Source organism: Camelus ferus, chromosome 16 (genome assembly GCF_009834535.1).
Source record: "Camelus ferus isolate YT-003-E chromosome 16, BCGSAC_Cfer_1.0, whole genome shotgun sequence".
NCBI lineage: Eukaryota > Metazoa > Chordata > Mammalia > Artiodactyla > Camelidae > Camelus > Camelus ferus.
In genome coordinates this window covers 25,570,676-25,593,197 of record NC_045711.1, presented here as the reverse complement: position 1 = coordinate 25,593,197, position 22,522 = coordinate 25,570,676, and the positions used below count along the sequence as shown (strand labels likewise).

Here is a 22,522-nt window from a genome sequence, read left to right as displayed (position 1 = left end):
AGAGAGAAGTAGAGACACCCATCCCCTCTGCTGGAAGTTTTTAACGACAACTTTGCCACTGATCTGTTGGCAGTCTTCCCTGTTTCCTCTCACTTTGTAGGAAGGAGGCAATGAGCTCTCTGACGCAGGAGCATTTGACCAGGAAGGGTCTGAGGCAGGGAGGGGCAGATGAGGGGACAAAACACAAGGAGAAAGGCATGTAGAGCTCAAGATGATGGGTGGGGTGGAGGTGGGGAAGAGAGAGGATCTTGGATTCATATTCACAATGGGCTTCAAATTTGCTTTTTAAAAATCCTTTAAATTTTTTTAAATGGAGGTACTGGGGATTGAACCCAGGACCTCGTACATGCTAAGCATGCACTCTAGCGCTGAGCTATACTCTCCCCACCTAATTTTGCTTTTTAAAAATTTAGGTACAACTTCCCTTCCATAAAGTTTACTAATTTTAAGTGTATAATTCAATCAGTTCCAGTCAATTTACAGAGTTGTACAACCATTACCAGAACCTAATTTTAGAACATCTCTTCAGACTTAATATTGACGTTATTTAAAGTAAATTTCTCCTTAAAGTCCCAGAGTTTATGAGACTTCCTCTGCTGGGAGGGAGGGGAGGCACCTTTCCTGTAATTCTACACCTGAGTCCCATTACCAGCCCACACCATGAATTAATATTTTTGTAAATTTTGCAGTCTTTTAAAGAATAGTCTTCCTCTTTCTTTCTTCCTTCCTTTCTTCCTTCCTTCCTTTCTTTCTTTCTTTCTTTCTTCTTTCTTTTCTTTCTTCCATCCTTCCTTCCTCCCTCCATCTTTCTTTCTTTCTCTTTCTTCCCTTTCTTTACTTTTCTTCTTTCTTTCTTTCTTATCTTTCTTTCCTTCTTTCTTTCTTTCTTTCTTCTTTCTTCTTTCTTCCTTCCTTCCTTCCGTCCTTCCTTCCTTCCTTCCTTCCTCCCTCCCTCCCTCCCTCCTTTCTTCCTTCCTTCTTTCCTTCTTTGCTTCCTTCCTTCCTCCCTCCTTCCTTCCTTCTTTCCTTCCTTCCTTCCTTCCTTCTTTCCTTCCTTCCTTCTTTCCCTCCTTCCTTCCTTCTTTCTCCTGTGTGTGTTGCATGTCAGAAGCCTTGATTTGTTAAATGCTCTAATTTTCACTCATCTTCTTGGGAATTCCTTCATTTGGTAACCATACTTCCTTTGGTGATAGCCCAGAAACCGGAAGTGGACTTGACATCCCTGGGTCTCGGGGCAGCACAGGAAACCAGACAGTAAGGAGGGAACACATCTGGCTCCATCTTTCCTAACAGGCAGTCACATGTAATACTGAACCCACTGCCTTGGAACAGGGCTGGAGACACAACTGCGTCTGTAGTTAGTGCTCCCCTGTACAAAGTGCTGTGAACCCTTGGCTTGCCCATGGTAGCCCTTCGAATCACACATTCTAGCAGCTTCTGGAAGTGTCTGCGGGAAGGTTGCTGTGGTGTGCGTCAGATGAGCTGTGGGGTCGGGATGGTTATAGGGGAGTTGGGAGGGAGAGGGGAAGAAGTTTCTATCCTCAGCCAGTCAGAAACGCACAAGTTCAAGCTCAAGGCCAAATGTGTCCCTCGAAGCCGAGTATTAGAGGTTTTTGAATGGACCGCTTGCTGGTTCCTCCTATCCCTACCCTTTGTCAGCCCAGGGGCAGGAGTCAGAGGGGACTGTTTTGCCTTTCTCTGCGTTCTTCTACAGAGAAGGAGGCCTGGGGCCACCCTTGGGAAGGAGCAGGACACAGAAGGTGGTGGTGGTGATGGGGGGCGGGGGGAGCGAGGACTCCCTGGCAGTTTGGGTTCCTGTGGTCTCAGTTGCTCAACTTCCTCTTCCCCATCAGCAGTTTGGATGCCTTCCACTGCCTTCTTGAGGCCCCTGTCTCCCTGCCGTGTGTGGTCACCACCCTTTGAGACATCGTCTGCTGGACGGAAGTTTGGGGTTTACAATGGACAGATGTGGGTTCGTGCAATTAAGTTATCTCATCTTGCTGTGTTGCAAGGAGCAGAAATGAATACATGTACCTGGTGGGAGCTGAGGACATCAGAGCGTCAGTGATGTGCCAGCAAATTCACATCCCCGGTTTTTAAGCTTCCCGTGAAGGGAGTAGGGTGAGTAGGATTCCCATTTCACAGAAGGAGAAACTGACTGAACAAGGATGCATAAGTGACTGGAGTGCAGCTCAGGACCAGGACATGAAGGCTGGACCCTCCCCCTGTGCTGTCCCTCAGTCAGAGGGGTCGGGGTCCTCTGGAGGCCGGCTTCCCTCACCCACCCTCAGCCCTGCTCCCTGGAGGGAGCTCAGATTATTACTTGTGATTTAGAAGAGACACTGGAGGCCAGTGCCCGGAGAAGGCACCTGCCAGCTTTGTGCTGGGGAGTCGGGAGCGGGTGTTGGTTGATGAGGCAGTGGATGCTGCCGCTGCCTCCCCTTCCGGGTGTGCAGACCTCTGGCCTCTGCTTGAACCTACGTTTCTGTTGAGACATAACTTAGATGACACGCTCACGTTCTGTGTGCTCGGCTGGATGGATTTCACGTGCCTGCACCATTTTAAGCCCTAGCCCTTCCTCTCCCTGGGGGTGGAGTTTGGTAAGAGGACGAGAGAGACCTCGGTGCCCTGGTCTTCTCTGGATCGATCTCCAGTTCTGGTTTCCCTTCTCTGGAAAGGGCAGTGGGCCTGGGGTGGTGGGGGCCCCGCGTGGTCCTTGCTTTCGTGAAGTCTTATGGTCTTTCCAGGAAAAGCAGGACCTGCAGTGACACCCCAGTATAGATGATCAAACACAGAAATAGGCATCGCGGAGCTTAAGAGGTGCAGGAGAGGGGCTCAGAGAGGCCAGGAGAAGGAGGGGCATCGTCTGAGGAGATGGCTTGAGTGGGGCCATGAAAGAGTGAGCGGAGGGCATGGAGGAGGCTGAGGATGAAGGAATGGCCTCCAGCAGCCATCCACGCCCCTCCCGCTCCCCGAGTCCTCATGACTGACACTGAGGAGCCCACCACCGTCTCTCTGGGTGGAGCCAGGAGCAGCCCCAGGGGGACTCTCCCCTGCTGAGCCCCCACGCCGCCCACCTCCCAGCATGGGTGCCCCGGGAGCTCTGCAGGCCCCCGTTGGACCTGATCTGAATCCCGGCTCCTCCCTCCAGGCTGGAGAGAGTCTCTCCAGGTCCAGGCGCCTGTGAGGAGGGGCAGAGCCTGCATGAAGCAGTGAAGGAGGATTAACAAAATCCCGTACTTAGGCTAATAGATTGCTTATTCTTATTCTTGCCCTTAAAACGGTCAGCTAACCTGACTGACCAGTTGCTACTCACAGCTCCAGGCCCATTGTTAAAACTAAAGCCATTAATTTTACTGTTTCTGCTTCAGTCCAGTAATCAAAAGTAACAATCATGCTTGGTTTCTGAGTCATTCTCCAGGGAGAATATCACAGAACTGTAACCTTACAAAAAAGCCTGAATCACCATAAAAAGACGGAAAGAGCGGCAACCACTAGCCTCTGTAGACTTGGTCGCCTGGAGACAGCATGATGCCGCTCTGAGTCTGATGAGAAAATATTTCTGTTGATTGTTATCCATGCCTTACCATTTGAGCTATGGCCACATAATCACCCCGCCCCATCCCCAAGGTGGGTTCACAGGTTTGAAGGCACCAGCCTGCTGTGAGTCCCCTTTGCCTGGCAAAGTAATAAAGCTGCCTCTTTTCCTCCAAGCTCCAAGACCCTGTCTCTGAGCTATTTGGCTCGTCAGGGACGGGGGCTGATCTTTTGGCAACAGCAGCCAAGTCCCCTCGAGGAGCCCTCCGAGGGTCAGTGAAGGCTCTCAGGCCTCTGGCTGGGGCTGTCACCCATCTGCTCGCCCGCAGTTTCCTCTTCCACCGTCTCCACCACAGAATGTCCAGCACCAAGCTGGAGAGCCCGTTACAGCCGTCACATTGGTTGTGGCCCCGGGCTGTGGGATGCACGGGAACCTGGCTGATCTAGCTACCTTGGCTCCTGGAGAGTCAGGCCATGCTGGGGTAGCTTCCCTGGAGATGGGCAGGAAGGTGAGGTGTGGGTATCCTGGTGGGGTCCTGCAGAGAGGCAGGCCAGGCCGGATCAGGCTGTGGATGCCCGTCTCACCAGGCTCCTGTGGAAGGGAAAGCAGATGCTCCCAGCCATCTGTCTGCCCTTCCCCTGACTGCCTCTCACTTAGACCTAATCTCTTTGCCACGTGGATTCCACCATGAAAGCACCTGGAGTGAGGTAGGTGCTCAGTGGATGTCGGATGCCCCCACCCCCCCATCACCAGCTCACCCAGCTGTCAAGCCCCTCCTCTCGCTGCCAGCCACAGGCACCCGCTGCTGTGTCTCAGTCCAGCCTCCTGGCCTCTTGGGCACACTTGTCCTACAGCTGGTGAGACACTCCCTCCCTGAGGCCCTCTTGGCTTTCCTTTGTGCTCAGGAGGAGGAAGAGGCAGAGCTGATGGGGAGCCGCTGACCTCTGTGGGGAGAGGGCAGCTCTGCGATGTGCTCCCTCGGAGATCGACATCCTGCGGAGAGGCCCCACAGCTCAACCATCCCCAGATCTTTTCTGGTGCCCCTACATGTAGTTCTCAGGACTCAGAGCTGCTGCAGCAAGTCTGCCCAGACAGCCCCTACTTTTCCCCCACTGGTCTCCGAGCACGTGCATCCCCACTGGGAAGAGGATCCCACACTGGTGAGAGGCTTTGCGGCTGCAGGACCCCCAGCCCCAGAAGAGCAGGCTCAGACCTGCAGCCGGCAGGTTTCGTCTTCCCCTACAGCATGGTTGATAGGGTTGTTAGTGCGAAAAGTGCCACTTCCTTAATTTTCTGTGTCATGTGGTAATTTTGCATCATTCTGTTTCTTGCTTAGGGTTTGTGGAGAGGCTGGGGCGAGCAGGATGGGTGGGGGAGATCAATTGCCCTGCCCTTTCCGCCCGCAGTTCAAGTGTTTCTCCATCTTCCCGAAGACAAGGTCGTCCCAGGGACTATTTGCACAGCGTACGTCTTCCTATTAAATCTTGTTTTCCCACCAACTATCATTAGAGTAAAGATGTTGTCCCCTGGGAGAAAAACTGGCTGAGGCTGCATTACCTCACAGGTAACTATTTTTGTAATTATGATGCTATTTATCCCCTCAGATTAGCTATTATTATCGACACTTTACAGGAACTGAGGGTTTTGGTCACGGTCAGGCCAGTGGTACGTGGACGAGTCACAGCCTCTCCTGCTTCTCAGTCTGGCGCACCCCCCTCCTCACCTTTGACATTCAAGACCGTGGCAATGGGTTTCAGTGGCTAAACTGAAAAATCAGCCTTTCTGGGAACTTTACAGTCAGGGCAGGAAGAGAAGGGCGTGCCGGGGGCTCCGGGTGGCGGCCCTCGGAGCTGATGTCTGCAGGCTCTCGGGTGATGTGTGCACCACAGGTCAGGGTGAATTTCCTGGACTCGCGTGGCCCTTCTGGGCCAGCCGGGGGCGCTCTTCCGGAGGAGTACGTGTGTCTGTGTATATTTAGAATCTGAATTCCACGTGGATCAGGGAAGGGGGGTCCCTTGCTGAGTCTCACTCTGTGCTCAGCCCTGAGCTGGCACAGTCTGAGGAAGGAGGATCTCAGTCTGAGGACCTTTGGACCAAGTGGAGGAAGCGTTTCCAAGACCAGAAACCACTCAGGGACTCTAGGGTCGTGCTGACGCGGGGGTCTGGGCCTTGATCACAGCGGAGGTGGGGGGGTGTCCTGGAAAGGCTGCTCCCCAGTGCGGTCACACTGTGGGTGACACCCAGGGCCCTGGCTCCTCCCCTAGTGAGGGCCTTTCCCTCCTCCCTGACCACCCCAACACAGGGAAACAGAGGGAGTTACTAGAAGGGAACTTGGCCAAGTGGCTTTGGGGGAGGGGAGGGAGGGGAGGCGCGCGGTGGGACTTGGGGAGGGGCTCCTCACTGGCTATACCTGCAGAACCCGAGACTCGGCCGGGGGGGGGGGGGGGTCTCAGGCGCTGCCGCTGGCTCTGCCCACTCTGTGACCTCTGTCTTCGCCCCAGCTCCAGAAACAGAACCAAAACAGAGCTGAACAAAGAAGCCCAAAGCCGGAGGAAAAGCAGAAGTGGGAGTCCCGAGGCATGACCCTTCTTGAGGGGGACTGAAGCCTTGGGGGCAGCTGGGACCTTCATGCTGGAGAGATGGCCCAGAGGGACTGGATCCTGTGTCTGCCCCCAGCCATGCTGCTTCTCTGGGTCCCAGGTGAGGGACTGCCCGGGGAGGGGGCGGGGGGAGGCAGGTGGGGGCGTATCAAGTAACTCAGAATGGGGTGTGCTCTGTCCACCACGGAAGATGGACAGACGCAGCGGCCACATCCTCAGACGGGCAGGAGTGACGGGTTGATCTCCCCTTCTGCATCCACCTGACCTTGGATGAGCCACAGTGGGGCAAAGAGGTGGGCACAGAGGAGGAGCTTTGCAGGGGGGGTTCAGCTGAATTATCACAAGAAGAAGGAGGGCAAGAGGCAGGGCGCACCAGAGTGGGTGGCAGGGGGACCGCTGAGCGCACCTGGGACATGTGCTTTGACAAGAGGTGCCCTCCTGGCTCACGGGTTCCAGGAGGAAGAAGCGTGGGGACCAGGCAGGGCAGACCCTGGTCTCAGGGACATGGAGGTGAACGAACAGCCAGGGAGGCTCAAGGGGCCAGTCTCCAAGGAAAGGGCATGCAGACTCCCATGGGGGGAGGGGAGGTCGGGGAGGGAGAGCACCTGCAGGACCGGGAGGAGGAGACATGCTGGGGAGATTTCTCTCCAGCACCTCCAGGAGCATTTACAGCATCTGTAGTCATGCTACGTGTATTCGCAGCATCTTTAATTCTTTTGGTTGTTTTGCCTATAAGTCGCATGTTTCATTCCATTCTATTTGCCTACTAGTTGTCTACAGAAAAGCTATGATTTTTGGTGTAATAATTTGGAAACTGGACATCCTCTCACCACTCATTTTTCTACCGACCTCTCAGGTGTCCTTGTGTGTTCACGGGATCTGCCCACATGGAGGGTTTGCTGTTTCTCTGCTTTCCTCTCTCATCGATCATGGGCTGGTTTGGCCAGAATGATGCCCAGGACAGAAATGGCAGTGGTCATTCCCGTCTTGTCCCCAGCTAGGCAGGTGTCCAGTGTTTCCATTAAGCACGAAGAGGGCACCGGTTCACATTTTTAAAAACAGCATTCGGTGTCGGATGCTTTTTCATTACCTGTCGAGATGATTACAGGCGTAGCTCGTTTTACTGCGCTTTGCTTTATTGAGCTTCATAGATTCCACGTGTTTTACAAATTGAAGGTTTAATCAAAGGTTTGTGGCAACCCCACGTCGAGCAAGTCTGTCGCTGCCATTTTTCCAACAGCATTTGCTCACTACAGTCTCTCTGCCACATTTTGATAATTCTTGCAGTATTTCAAACTCTCCACCAGCAAGAAGGTATAATTCATTGAAGGCTCAGATGATGGTTGTCATTTTTCAGAGATAAAGTAGTTTTTCATCAAATGATGTACATTGTTTTTAACGACATAATGCTACTGCACACTTACTAGACTGTAGTATGGTGTAGACATAACTTTTATATGAGAAACCAAAGAATTTGTGTGACTCGCCGATACTCCCTGGATTGCAGGGGTCTGGAACCGAGCCTGCAGTACCTCTGAAGTATGGCTGTTTTTTTTCTCCTTTGAACTTTGAAAGTGGTGAATTCTATTAAGAGATTTGGCCAGATTTTAGTCTTGCTATATTACGCTGACTTCATGAGAAGAATTAGGGAGTTTTTTCCTATTTCTTTATTTTCTGCAAATGTTTAAATAAAATTGGGATTATCTGGTCCTTGAAGGTTTTGAGGAACTAACTTTGTGAAACTGTTTGGGTTTTGCTTAAAAAAGAAAAGGAAAAGAACTTCTTCTTTATTTTTTTCATTTCCTCCCAGTTTTACTGAGAGAGAATGAACAAATAAAAACTGTGTATATGTAGGGTATACAGCGTGATGTTTTGACACACATGTACGTTGTGAAATAATTACCACATCGCTTCACATAGTCATCACCAGGAAAGGACTTTGTGTGTGTGTGTGTGTGTGTGTGTGTGTGTGTGTGTAGCGAAAGAGTTTAAAAGATTTATCTTAAAAAAAGAAAAACTACACCCCCAAGAATGGGAGACGGGCTGATCCAAGGGAGGGAAAGCCAGAAAGGACTCCTTGCTAACATTCATTGCTATTGGCCTACATTTGTAAAAAATCTATTTAAAAAATCTATTTTGGGTCAATATTGGTCATTAATGTTTTTCTAGGAAATCATCAGTTTTGTCCAAGTTTCCAGACTTATTTGTAGAGACTTGCAAATTACCCTGGCTAGTTTCCTTTTTAATTGCGTATGTGTGTCTTTTTTTTTTTTCTTGATTTGGTTAAATGCACGAGAATGTCTATTACACTGTTTGTTTCTCCCAAAAGAAAAATCAGCTTTTCAGTGTATATTCTAGTTGTGCCGCTTTCTGTTTCCTAATTCACTGATTTCCGTGCTGGCTTTCGTTTCTTTTCTCCTGGGTTGGGTGTGTGTGGGCTTGTTCCTCTCCCGACTCCCTGTGTTGGGTGATTCTCTCGCTTATCTGGGACTTAGTGGATGAGACTTTGTGATCCTTAAGTAAAACATTAAGACAATAGAGGAACATCTTGTTAGGAGAGACAGAGAGAGAAGGGGACAGACAGACCCAGAGGGAGAGACCGAGAGAGATAAGGAGAGACAGAGACACAGGGAGAGAGATGCAGGGAGAGAGACAGAGAGATAGAAACAGAGGGAGACAGAGAGATGCAGCAAAGGGAAGTCAGACCCTGGAGACAGATGGTTGGGTGTGTAGGTGGGGGTGGGGGGGCGCCCAAGACCAGGGAGGGGAGCCAAGAGCCAGGCAAAGAAAGATGACAACACACAGTCAAGGAGAGGTGGGGACTAGAGTCGGGATGTGGGGACCAGAAGCAGCATCTTGGACGAAGGAAAGCTGCGACAGACAGTTATCTATTAAGCGCTTGGTACATATCAATTTTAGTGATTTTTGTGTTTCTAGAAAATCACACCTTCGTCCAGATTTACACGTTCACCTGTAGAGAATTTCTGCAGAGGACCAGCTCTGATTCTTTGAATTTTGTCTATCTCTGTGCTTATTTTACCTTTTCATGTCTTAATTCAGCAATTCAGCTAGACAGAGAGTTATCTATTTTTATCAGATTGAATTTTCTGAAATTCCCATTTTCTTGGTCAAAAACAGCTGAATAGCAGCAATTTCATACGGTTCAACCTAATATTATTTACCAGGCATTTTACGCCCATTATCTCTTTCCACGCCCCACAAATGTCATGTGAGGCTTATCAATCATCGCCATTTTACAAATGAGGCATCTGAAGCTCAGAGAGGTTAAGTAACTTGCCCCAGGACACACAGCTGACAAGTCATAGAGCCACCGAGCATCTCAGGAAATGTCACACCTGTGACAGGGCTGCATAAGGTCTTCTCTGCAGGGCATCTGCACACCCAGGCCGGGAAAGGATGCCTGATGGGCCCCGGGAGTGGGAGTGGTGGGAACTCGCGGTGATCAGCTTTGGGCTGCTGTGGACTGAGAGCTGCACTGGGTGGGAGAGGTGCTCATGCCAAAATGTTTGTTGATGGCCTACTATGTGCTGCACACTTGTAGACATTGCAGATTTAAGAAGGAGGCCCCTGTCTTCCTGGAGCTTACATTTGAGTATCTTCAAGTGATTTAAGAACCCAAAAAAGCAAGTAAAATTAAAAGAATTCTTTCCCTTTTTTTGTATATACATATATTTTATTGAATAGAGTTCTAACTCTAGGAACAGAGAGCAAGCCACACCACCCCCTCCACCAACCTGGGGGGCTGGCGAGGACCTATACACACACAAACTCTGCGTATAGGGGCAGGGGACAGGCCCTCTGCTTGGTGGCCAGCATTAACCACACACCCCACTCAGTCTCCCAGCTCTGTAGCTGAGAACCGTCTGGGAGAATGGCAGACGAAAAACTGGGAAAGAAAACATGAGTTTTCTTGAAAATTAAGTCTGCAGGAGCTGGGCAGACTGAAGTAAGCCCCAGGATGCAATGAAGGTTGTCATCAGTAAATTTGTGTGTGTGTGAATGATTTATTTTATCCACAAAATTTGCCGAGCGTGTGCAGTGTTTTTGTGACCTATTTAGCAGCCGTTTCCCTGCCGTGGTGTGTCTTCTCTTGGTGGGAACAGACTGGTGTGTGAGGCTTCTTCAGGTCTCTGAGATGCTCAGGGCTGTGGTGGCCCTCGGGGAGGGAGACCTGGCTGCTTGGAGGCGAATTCTAACTGTCCTGACAAGTTTCCAGGTGGGGGTTTCCTGGATAGTGAGGGGTGGGAAGGGCAAGGAAAGGAGGTTGGGTCTGGAGGAAGGAGCTGCTGTGATCACAATCTGGGGGGTGCTGGAGGGAAGGGGAGGACACCCCAGGTGTGGTCTGGCTGATGGGGGGTGACTGATGTGAGATGGGGAACTTTGGGGGGTGACCCCCAGGGCGTCTCTGACCCCGGTCCCCCTGATGAGGAGCCGGACTCGGCTGTGTTTTCCAGGCTGCTGGTCCCTGAGTGGCCCCCACAGAGTGACGGGCGTCGTCGGGGGATCGCTGAGCGTGCAGTGTCGGTATAAGAAGGAATTCATAGATCATACCAAATACTGGTGCAAATCCCCGTGTTTGTTATCGTGGAAGATGGTGGAGACCACAGAGTCAGAGAGAGAAGTAAGGAATGACCGCGTGTCCATCAGGGACCATCCTGCAAGCCTCACCTTCACAGTGACCTTGGAGAGCCTTAGAATGGACGATGCGGGAACATACTGTTGTGGGATCGATATACCATTTTCACTTGACCTCACCTCTGAGGTTGAGGTGTCTGTGTTCCCAGGTGAGCCGTGCACACCCACGCCCCCTGTACCAGCAACAGGGTCACCTGAAGAGCCAAGACAGAAATCAGATCAGAGGCTTGGAGCAAACTCTGTGTGTGAGAGAGAAAGAGAGAGAGTCAGGGAGCTGGCATCGCTCCTCAATCTGGAGCGATGGGCAGGTGCTAGCCAGGGGAAGGAGAAGCTGGGAGAGCAGTGTGCAAAGGAGAGAGAGGAGGGCGTTCTGCGAGCAAACCTGCATAGGGGAAGGTGTGGGGGTGCTGGGTAGTGAAGGTGCCCAGTACAGAGCCAGCGCTGACAGGTGACAGTCTGATCTGCAGTTGAGACAGATGTCTCTGACTGGCAGCTTGTGGCTATGGCTGGGGACTGGGGGTGGAGGTGACTTTGGGGCTCTCGGGGGGACCCAAACTTCATCAACAGGATGGAATCAGGACTGTTGGGGGCGGTGCCTCTGTCCCCTTTGGAAGTGCTCACTTGGCCCCCGGGAGGGTCCTGGGGCCCCTTTGCAAGTAAGCATCTTGTGTGAAATCAACCAAACAAGGTGTTGGTGAGTGATGGGAGAGTCAGAGAGAGACCCCTGGGTCTGATTTGTGTTTCTGCAGCAGCAGCAACACCAGCACCAATGTCAACCCCACCTACCACAACCAAGACCTCAACAACCACAACCAGGATGTCAGCTCTGTCATTCACCGCCCCGGCCACAGTGAGTGCCACTTACAGTGCCAGCAGCCAGGAGGAATCCCAGCCCGTCCTGGACCAGAGGTAAGGTGCCTTAGTCCCCGTGTCCCAGAGGTGAGCCTCCTCCTCTGGCCAGATGGTCCATCTGGGGCCGGGAGCCTGGTCCCTGTTGGCTGGGGGCCTCTGGTTCTCTTTGTACCCAGGCTGGAAGCAGGTCTGATCTCCTGGCTGGGGTTGTTGGGGGCCACGCTGGACCTGCCCGGGGCTCCAAGAGAAGGCTCAGGCTGGGCACAGGCTGAGGAAGGGGGACGGAAGGAGAGTGGCATTAATGACAGCTGACGATGTCCTACTAGGCACGTGCTAAATGCCGCACGTGATGTCCCCATTTGTTCCTCACACCCTGTACCATTATTACCCTCATTTTATAGGCAAGTGAACCGAGAGGGTAAGGGTCATGTAGCTACCACAGGCAGGCTGGGCTCCCAGCCCAAGTTTGTGTGATTCCAAAGTCGTAGGCTCTCTCTTCTAAACTCGTGATTCTTGACCCTTTTTTGGGGTCACAAAACCCCAGGAGAATCTGGCAACATTTATAAATTCTCTCCCCAGAAAAACGCATGCTATCATAAACCACCTCTGGGGTTCACAGACTCCCTATTCCGACAACACCTGGTGTCCTGCAAGTCTATTCTCGCACTGACTCCCCACAGTTAGCACAGAACCCTCGGTCCCATGAGACTCAGAAGACTCAGTCCTGTCAGACAGCCTGGCTGCAGGTGCCAGCGCCCTCTGGGGATTCCCAGGCCGTCACGTTTCTGACAAACTGGCTACAACTTTGGGAGTTCCCATGACCCCCCCCCCTTGGGTTTGACCATTGTTACAATAACTCACAGAATGCAGAGACGTGCTATACTTAAAATTATAGGTTATCACAGAGGACAAAGGTCAGGACCAGCCAAATGAAGAGACATGCAGGTCAAGGTCTGGGAGGGTCTGAGTGCAGCGCTCCTGTGCCCTTTCCCAGTGGAATCGGGGGGGGGGGGCATCACCCTCCTGGGACACTGATGTGTTCACCAACCAGGAGGTTCCTCCCAGCCTTGGCGTCTATAGTTTTATCTGAGGTTCATTACACAAGCCCGATTGACTGCATCATCGCCCACGTGAATGACTTCAAACTCCAGCCCCCTTTACTTCCCTGAAGGTCAAGCTAGCTCAGATCTTTAATCACATGGTTGGTCCTTCTGGTGGCCAGCTCCCATCCTGAGTCACGCCATCTCTTAGCAAAAACTCAGGCAAATCCAAGGGGCTTATGAATAGCAAAGACACTCCTGTTACTAGGAAAATTCCCAGGATTTACAGCCTCCCTTCCAGGAGCCAGGGGCAAAGGCCAGTCGGATTCTTTTTTTATATGTAGTTCCCTGTGCTAGGCGGTAGGTCCTTGCTGTCTATCTCTTTTATGTATAGTAGTGGGGAAGGTTCTGAGGTCTACTGTGTGTGTATGCGGCGGGATTTAGGTTGGTGGGGGTGTGTAAGAGGGAGACTTGATACCGTCTACATTTTTTCCCACGTGACCTAGTCTATCTATGGAAGCAAAGAGGGGAAGGCATGCTTGGCCGCCCCACCCACCCCGCCCTTTTCCCCTCCAGGCTCCAAGTGCTGCTGCCCTTGTTAGCAGTTCTGCTGCTCCTGCTGGGGGGCGTCTCACTGCTGGCCTGGAGAATGGTTCAGAGACAGAGCAAAGGTGAGTTAGCTCCTGCACCCCACTCCCCACCCTGGAGGGGCAGGCCCTGCCCACACCCTCTTATCTTCGAGGCTCTGTGTCCTGGTTCCCCGGAGTGGTCATTGGATGCATCCTCTGAGACCACACATCCTGGGTGACCCTAGAGGCAGACCCCAGAGAATGTGTCCCTAGAGTGGCAGATCCCAGCTATGGGAGGGGGCTCCTTGGAAAGAAGCCTTTCCTACGGTGGGCCTAGGGTGGGTGCTCAGGAAGCAATGTCCTTCTTCTGTCTAAACCCTTCTGTGACCTCCCACACCCTCCGAAGTCCAGGCCCCCATAGGACAGTCAAGGCCCTCTGCAGTCTGGCTCTGCCTACCCCTCTGGCCATCCGTTCCCTCTGGAAGGCAGCCGTTCCCAGCTTTTCATCACTTGGCAAGAGCCATGACCTCAGTCTCCCCTTCTGAGTTTGCTCTGGGCAGCTGGGTTGCCTGCCCCGCCCTCTTTCCCCAGCTCACTCCTGGTCGGCCCTAAGCGATGCTCTTGGACTTCCTTTCCTCGGGGACCTTCTCCTGGCCCCCAAAGAGTAGCTTGGGGGCCCCTCCTGGGTGTCCTATGGACTGCCACCATCATAGCCCTTTTCACAGCAGATTGTCTTCCTTGCCTGGCCCCCCACCAGCCCGTGCAACTTCTTAAGGTCAGGGACCCTGACTCCAGATGGCACACAATCAGTATTTGTTGAATGAATGTGGCATGTAATAGCTCCAGGGAGCTCCAGGCAGCCTGCAGTCCAGCCGCTCTCCTCTGGGCTCAGGTTAAAGAGAGGAACCTGGAGGATGCACCCAGCCGCTTGTCTGGTGCTCAGTAAGTAGACGCTCAATCAGCACTTGAGTGAATTAACTGAATAAGAGGAACCGAGGGAGGAGTGGAGTTGTGAGCTTGCTGTTGGCTGGAGGCCCAAGGCCCACCTACAGGAGGGCAGCCGTCGGCCTGGGGTGGGCTGTGAGCTGGAAGTCTCCTTCCTGTTCTAAGGGTTCCTTTTCTTTCCCCCCCAAAGATGCTATTTATTTTATTTTATTTTTAAATTTTTTTTGCGGGGGAAGGTAATTAGGTTTATTCATTTTAGAGGCGGGGGTAATTAGGTTCATTTATTTATTTATTTGTTTGTCAGTGGAGGTGCTGGGGATTGAACCTAGGACCTTGTGTATGCTAAGCACACGCTCTACCACTGAGCTATACCCTCCCCCCTATTTTTAATTTTTTTCAACAGCGATACTGGGGATTGAACCCAGGACCTCATGCATCCAGGACCTTGTGCATGCTTAGCATGCACTCCACCACTGAGCTACCCCCGACCCCCCCACCCCCACCTCCCACCCGATCTTTTCTAAGAGTTCTTGATTCCATGCGCATGGGGCTCTTGGGGGAATGTTTGTTCATAGTTATGGAAGCTGAGCCTTTCAAGGCTGCAGTGAGACTGGAGGTTGCTAACTGGGAGTTGGTCCCTACTGGGGCCGGCCAGGGTGGGGGGGCCCTGCCTTACCCTCTCACCTCCGGTACCCCATGGGGCCCAGCCTCTCCCCTCCAGCGCAGCTCAGGCCTTTAGGAGAGAAATCAGACTCAGTGCATTTGTGCTTGTTGACAGAAAGAAAAAAAACCGACTTCTTCTTCCCCATCGGCTTCTCCCGTATCACGTTCAGGAAACCTCCGCCTAAACTTCAGGCCACGCTGCCCCCCACGTGGGGTTTCCCCAGCCTGGGCGGCTTCAGATCTGTGGGTCCCGGCCGTCTCCCTGGCGCCCTTTCGCCTGGCTAGCTCCCCATGCCCCGCCTTCTCAAAGAGGGGTGTGTGACTGCTGCAAAAAACTGGAAAAATAAGCAGAGGCACAAAGAAGGAAATAAATTCGCCATAATAATGATGGAAACTCCCACCGCCCGAGAAAGCCCACCACTGGTGTTTGCGCTGCATCGAAGTCTCTTGCTTATCTGATTTCTTAAAATGTTTGCTGCTTACCATGATTCCACTTAGATATTTCTTTTGTTTTTTGCACTTCACAGATGATATGATTTCCCCTGCTAATAGATGTTCTAAAAATCCCTGACTGCGGGTTGACTCGTGTGCGTGGGTTGCACCTTGTTGAACTAACCCTTGTTTAACAGGAGAAAGGCTTTCTGTTCAAGCAGCCTGTCATCCCCCCTACTTTGCAAGTCCCAGCTCCTGTGTCCTGAGCGCGTCTGGGGCTGTCTTCCCAGTGCCTCTGTCCCTGCCCCTCAGCCTGACGCCTGCCCTGTCCCCCCACTCCTGGTTCTTCCCCTCAGCCCAGTCTTGTCATTCACTCGTTCACTCACGCAGCAAAGCTGACGGAACTGCTGCTGTGTGCCAGGCCCGGTGCTGAGCTCTGGGGGACACAGTCTTAACCAGGGTAGACTGGGTTCCCTCTTTAGTGGGCTTCCTGTCCGGCTGGCTGGCTGTCACCCAGCTTCCTCAATGCCCCCTTCCTTCCTCAGTGATGGACTCCATGTCCTCCTCACCAGCCCCCTTCTTTCTTCCCATCAAAACACCTGTCCCAGCTGAGGAGAGGGAGGGGGTCAGTGGAGCCCGAGGGCAGCATTTGGAACAAAACATGTTCATAGCTTATAGTGCCTGGTGGCATGTTCTGTTGTGTTGACTGACGGGGATCAGCAAACACTTCTGTCATACAAGATCTCTTGTCTCCTGGCTGTGGGTGTCTCACCTTTGACTTTGGGGCTCCCCAAGTGGACAGTGTCTTTCTCTGCAGTGTTTAATGGAGTGGGTTCTGGAGTCACCTGGCTGTGCCCCTCGACAAGGGCATTCCGGTTGCGTGGGCACCACCTGCTTGCCACCAGCTCCTGGGGCTCCAGGTTGAAAGGGCCGGGGAGCGAGGCACAGAGCTGCGCTCAGAGGCAGGACACCTGCAGACCAACACTGCAGGTGCCAGAAGCAAAAGGCTGTGCGGCCTGACCAGCGATCCATCAGAGCTACCGGGACCTCCCATCTGGGAGGGACAGACCCCCAGGCAAGGCAGTCGGAGCAGATGACCCTGGTGACTTCGTATAGTTTGACGCAGTTCTAGGTCTCTGCAAGGACACGTCCCTTCATTTTTTTCTTTTAACAAAACTTCAGGGCTAGTTAAAACACCCCACCCCAGCATTTATGATTCAGTACATCTAGGGTGAGGCCTGCAGACCTGCATTTTTTAAATTACAGCAAAAATACATTAAAATACTATAAAATTTACCATCTTAACCGTTTTTAAAAATTGTAGTATGGTTGATTTGCAATGTTGTTAATTTCTGGTGTGCAGCAAAGTGATTCAGTTATACATATATATATAAATATATTTATATATTCTTTTTCATTATAGGTTTTTATGAGCTATGGAATACAGCTTCCCATGCTATACAGTGGGACCTTGTTGTTTATCTATTTTGCATATAGTAGTTCATCATCTTAACCATTTTTAAGCTTACAGTTCAGTGGTGGCAAGTATATTTACTTTGCTGTGAAAGAGATCGCAAAGCTTTTTCATCACGAAGACAGCTCCTTTTAAATGAGTTTCCTTCCTTTCTTGCCTTCTTCCACCTGGGAACTTTTTTTTTAATAGAGCTACTGGGGATCGAACCCAGGACCTCGTGCCTGCTGAGCGCACACTCTACGACTGAGCCATTCCCCACCCGCCGGAAACATTTTTATGAGTGACTTTTGAGGACTAGATTTGTTTGGCCCCTCTCCCCAGGCTGGAGCCTTCCTGCCCATTCGTTTATTCACTCATTTATTTCCTCATTCACTAATTCACCCACTCAGCAAGCCCTTGAGTTCCTACCATGCTGCAGACCTGAAGTGACAGGTCCCCAGAACTTGTCCTAGGGTAAGGCCTTCCTCCAGGTGGATCACAGGGTGCCCCATCCCCGTCTTGCTCTGGGATTCGACCTCCTTACTCTTCTCTTGTCTCTTTAGCTGGTAAGAATCCAGAACCACCCCAGAACCCCAGTCAGGTAAGAAAGGCTCCTGCAGAAGGAGTGTCGGGTGGCTGGGGGGAAGCGTAGAGGATGCTGGCGGAGCAGGGGGGTTGAAGTGTCCCTCGGGCAGTGGAGGTCTGCATGGATCTTACGTGGATGGGGGCGAGGTGCTCTCCCACAGCGGGAAGAACAATGCCTGGGAGATCTGTCACTGGGTCTTGTCATGGGTTCTGGACAGTCCCTTCCCTTCCCAGGGAAGGTGGAATGAGGGAGGGTCCTCCCAGCCCAGCCGCTGACCTGCCCATTCAAATACTCCCCAGAGAGGACCAGAGTGAGGGAAGGGGGAGGGAGGGTGGGAAGGCTGGGGCTGGGGCACCCAGAGCACTGAGAGAAAGGAGATGTTTGCAGAGAAGCAGGGATAGAGGCCTCTCTGGGCTGGACCAGGGAGGGGCTCTGCGGACACCCACCAAGCCCCGCACCTCCTACCCACCCCAGGCTGCTGAGCAGAGTGAGCCCTGCTATGCAAATGTGGAGCTGCAGACGTGGCCCCCTCCGGCAGAGCCCAGGCAGCCCAGGCAGGCGGAGGCGGAGGACATGGTGTACAGCACGGTGGTGAGTGCGGGGGCTCAGCTCCTGTAATGGGGAGGGGGGACCCCGGGCTCCCCGGTCTTGCGCTTCCCTAGGTCAAGGACACACAGAGAACGGGCGAGTGCAGATACTGCCGAGCTCTGTGTCTTTGTAGCTGGGGATGGGGGTGGGAGATGAGGAGCTATTGGGATGGCCGGTGGCAGTCATAGTCAATAAAGTACAGCATTTATTAGGCCCCTACTATATACCACGTACCCAGCGTTAAAACCTCTGACTTCTCACTGTTTTGGTCCCATCGTCTCTGGTATGATCCCCGATTCCCGATTTTTATCAATGACCCCCTGTAGGTCAGCCCTTAGGCACAGTCATTGTAAAGTAAACTAATGGAAGAGGCTGCCCACCCCTCCAAGGTCATGACCCGTTAGCGGAAGAGTTTCGGCTGAGGGGTCAGTTGTCAGAGAAGATGAGGGAGAAGGTTTCCACAACAGACACGTGGCCCTGGGACCAGCCACATCCGTGTTTTTCTAACTTGGTGACTAATGATCTCAAAGTGGATCCCGGAGACTCCCCCAGCTCTGGTGCCGGGGACTTTGTGCTGTGTCTTGATCAGGTGGGGTGGAGCGGGTGGGTGGACAGGATCTTGGAGCTCAGTCCTTGTGGGAGAAAGAGGACAGGGCGGTGGGGAACGGTGGAGCCACCTCCTTCCCAGCGGAGACTCCCCGGGTTCCCCTCTGGCGTGCCCCACCCTCCAGCCTAAGCTGGGGGTTCGTGCTCCCCCCACCTCTCCCCGACCCCCCTGTCTCTGTCTCTGCAGAGGCTCCCCAGTGAAAGTCTTCACTACACCACGGTGGTGTTTGACTCACCAAGACAGGATTCCAAGGCTGACAGGACATCCTCCCCGGGGCCCCAGAAGCAGGAGCCAGTGTACAGCCTGGTTAAGAAGACATAAGCTTGCACCTCCAGCCTTGCCATCTGGAGGCCTCTGTGGGTCACAGGAAGCCTAGGGCTGGCCCCTCAGCCCTCACCCACATCTGCCAACACCGCTTCTCTTGATGGTGACCAACAAGGCAGCTGGGCTCCCGAGGGCCAACCCTCATGTGCCATCAGCCAGCCTGGTTTTATTGAGGACGAGTGAGAATGTGATTCTGGAGGGACCTGTGGGAAACCTTCTGTCCCACTGGCTCCTGATGCGTCTTTCCCCTTTTCTCTGCCTCTTCCCAGCTCTGGGGTAGGAGGGCAGGATCTCAGCCCCACGTGAGGTCTCCAGGAAACGATGGGACTCATGCAGGGTGATACCCACGAACAGCTTTGTACATCACAGCCCCATGGAACTGTCTGGGGTTGCTGCAGAGTGGTCCCCACTGGCAAAGAGCCAGGAGATGCAAAGGCCCTGAGGACTCATCTTACAGACAAGGAGACCAAGACCCAGAGAGAGGAGAGGCTTGCCCACAGCTCCAGAACCGTGTTTCTCTGGACTCTGAGATAGGTTCATTTTTAATATGAGGTTAATAAATTAATAAAGTTTAAAATATCTTGAGAGAAGAAAATATTATTTATACAATGCCTGCTCTGTGTTGGCAATCTTGTATTTAAAGAAAAATCCTTTCTTTGGAAGGCTGAATAATATTCCATTTATGTATGTATTACATTTTGCTTATCCATTCATCCATCAGCGGACACTTGGGTCGCTTCTGGGTTTTAGTTGTGAGTAACGCTGTTATGAACATGATGTACAAGTATCTCTTTGAGACCCTGCTTTCCATTCTTTTGGGTGGATACCTGGAAGCAGAGTTGCTGAATCATATGATGATCTATTTTTAATTTCTGAGGAACTGCTGGGCTGTTATTTGCAGTGTCTCTACCATTTTATACTCCCACCAACAGTGCACAAGGGTTTCCAATTTCTCCACATCCTTTTCAACCTTTGTTTTTTTCTGTTTTTTAAAAAAGTAACCATCTTAGTGGTGATTTTGATTTGCATTTCCCCAGTGATCAGTGAGGTCGAGCACCGTTTCGTGTGTTTATTGGCCTTTTGTGTATCTTCTTTGAAGAACTGTCTATTCAAGTCTTTTGCCGGTTTTCAGACTGAGAGGGTTTTGTGTGTGTGTGTGTGTGTGTGTGTGTGTGTGTGTGGCTGTTGAGTTTTTGTTGTCTATGAATTCTGGATATTAATCCTTATCAGATATGTGATTTGCAAATATTTTCTCTCATTCTGTGGATTGCCTGTTTCTTGGATCATGATTAATGCCCAAACAGTATGAATTCAGCCAGTCATCCAATGTGGCTTTTCTCCCACCTCAATATGAATAAAATGCAGTTAAGAACAATTAAGAGAGGGGGAAGGTAGAGGTCAGTGGTAGAGCGCATGCCTAGCACGCACGAGGTCCTGGGTTCAATCCCCAGTATAGCCATTATAAACAAACAAACAAACAAACAAACAAACCTAATTACCCACCCCCCACCAAATTAAAAAAAAAAATTAAGAGAATCCAGTTATACTTTTAAAATTTATTTCTAACTTCATCCTGTTGTGGTCAGAGAAGAAACTATCTTTTTAAATCTAGTAAGACTTAGTTTGTGGCTTCACATATGGTCTATCCTGGAAAATGTCCCATGTGCACTTGAGAGGAATGTGTGTGCTGTGGCGGGGCTGGTTGTTCTGTACACGTCTGTTAGATCTGGTTGATTTATCGTGCTGTTTAAGTCCTCTGTTTCCTTGCTTACCTCCTGTCTGGTCATTCTATCCGTTGTTAAGAGAGGGGTATTGAAGTCTCCAACTACTACTGTAGACGTGTCTACGACCCCCTTCAATTCTGTCAGTTTTTGCTTCACGTATTTTGATGGTCTGTCATTAGGTGCATAATTATAAATATAATTGTTGTATCTTCTTGCCGTTGCTCCCTATCCAAGTCCATTGCTGGATGAGACAAATAAACTTGAATGTCTTTGAGTCACTAATGGTTGCGATTTCTGCTACTTCCAGGGAATGACATTCCACACTGAGAGAGCGCTCTAGCCCAGAATCTTTTCCTATTTCGTCAGGGATGTTTGCTAAACCGTCACCAGCCACCCAGAGGGAGGAGACACTGGTTTGGAACTCCCCCACAATGTTCTAATTAAGTCAGTATACATTCATCTGCAGCACGACGCTAGGTGGCACCCTTCCCCTACAGCACTGTGTTGAATGGTGTTCCCTAAATCTGTGCAACGTGGAGTCCTGAAAATGAGGATTTGAAAGGTGGATGTGAAGGGTGCTGAGGGACCTTATAATGTGGACCAGAGCTTAGCCATGCATCCAGTGCAGAGTGAGCGCTCAAAAATCTCTGCTGACGTGAACTGAATTCAGCTCAATCACCCTCCAGCCTGACCTAAAGTAGCCCTTAGAGGCATCCTGTTTCCAATCAGAGAGTGACCTCTGCAGGGCGGTTTAAGACATAGATGGACAAGTCTTGTAATCTACACCCATTTATGTAACTTCCTTCCAGGAAGCTGTGCATACCAAAGGGTATTGGGAAAGGCAATCTTTGTCGAGCCAGATTTTTAAAAAATGTGCTTTTCTAGCTTCCCTCCAGGGCTCCAGGCGGACATATATCATAATCGCATGAGGAAGAGTGGCAACCTGGTCAGTCTTCCCTGAACAAAGATTTGCCCTAGGGAGTTTGTCAAGAAATGCCTCAGCTCACATTTTACTTGGGTTCATATTTTAAACTGTATCTATTAAAAATTAGGCACCATATTGCATGACTGAAAACTCAACACATTTATAGGAGAATAGATGGCGAAAATCATTGTCCTTACTAGTCCTGTCCTTAGTCATTTAAAGATAATTTACTATTTCTTGTTTCTTCCTTGAGATATTTAACCGTATAGTGTATATCTATACAGCATACATTGCTGTCTCTACCCACCTACTTATTTATAAACCCAGCATCTATTTATCTATGATATATATGATATATGTGATATATAATGTATATACATGTCTGACCTTCAGCTTTCTTATCTGTAAAATGGGGAAATAACCCTTTAAGTCTTCATATGTTTTGGTGAAGATAAAATGATACAGCAAGGTCCTTTAATCACCTAACACGATAATAACAAGGGCAGCTAATATAAAACACCCTTCCTGCGCACAGAGAGTTGACAGTCTGTGCCCCGTGGTCTTCTCCTCCCCAGTCCCCAAGTCAAGCCATGATTCCCTAAACTGGCCTCTGCTAATCCTTCTTCTGTTCGAGCAAGTGATGCTGAAGGGTCAGAGCTTTGACCTGAAAAGAAGCATCTGTTGGCCCTGAACGATCACCTCCTGGTGGAACAGGAGGAGTTGGGGGGAAATCCTTGTCCTACTAGGGAGCTGCTCCCTGCTCCCTGCTCCCTCCCGCCCTCCACAACACACACACACACAGACACAGAACAGAAAGTTAAAGAAAAAATGCTTTGCAGTGGGAAAATAGTTTTGAAATGCTAGCCAATATAGTTCTGTAGTTCCTTCCAATCCATTCCGTCCACTGGGTTTGCTGCCCTCACTGCTCCAGGGAAGCCAGGACACAGCAGAAAGCAGAGGATAAAAGCCACCTGCCTTTGTAGTTCCCAAGCCACCAAGCCTTTGTTAGAAGAGGAAGAA

General features: G+C 51.0%; 1 protein-coding gene across 4 annotated transcripts; it reads left to right on the top strand.

Moving 5' to 3' along the window:
• The first annotated feature begins 4,947 nt into the window (after nt 1–4,947).
• On the top strand, nt 4,948–20,855 carry CD300A (CD300a molecule). Of its 4 annotated transcripts, none has more exons than XM_032456916.1 (8): nt 4,948–5,102; nt 6,040–6,238; nt 10,614–10,943; nt 11,544–11,703; nt 13,263–13,357; nt 17,312–17,349; nt 17,809–17,925; nt 19,123–20,855. In XM_032456916.1, exons 2-8 carry the CDS (start codon nt 6,178–6,180, stop codon nt 19,192–19,194), a joined length of 873 nt encoding a protein of 290 aa, XP_032312807.1. In that variant the 5' UTR covers nt 4,948–5,102; nt 6,040–6,177; the 3' UTR covers nt 19,195–20,855. The 4 variants fall into 4 exon arrangements, with proteins under 4 accessions (XP_032312807.1, XP_032312804.1, XP_032312806.1 ...); XM_032456913.1 differs by having other exon boundaries at nt 18,716–20,855; XM_032456915.1 differs by lacking the exon at nt 4,948–5,102 and adding an exon at nt 5,704–5,722 and having other exon boundaries at nt 18,716–20,855.
• Nucleotides 20,856–22,522: the final 1,667 nt, after the last annotated feature.

Coding starts and splice junctions, on each gene's coding strand:
- CD300A (XM_032456913.1), top strand. CDS start 6,178: ATGGCCCAGAGGGACTGGATCCTGTGTCTGCCCCCAGCCATGCTGCTT. Junction 6,239..10,613: donor GCTGCTTCTCTGGGTCCCAG/GTGAGGGACTGC, acceptor TGTGTTTTCCAG/GCTGCTGGTCCCTGAGTGGC. Junction 17,350..17,808: donor CACCCCAGAACCCCAGTCAG/GTAAGAAAGGCT, acceptor TACCCACCCCAG/GCTGCTGAGCAGAGTGAGCC.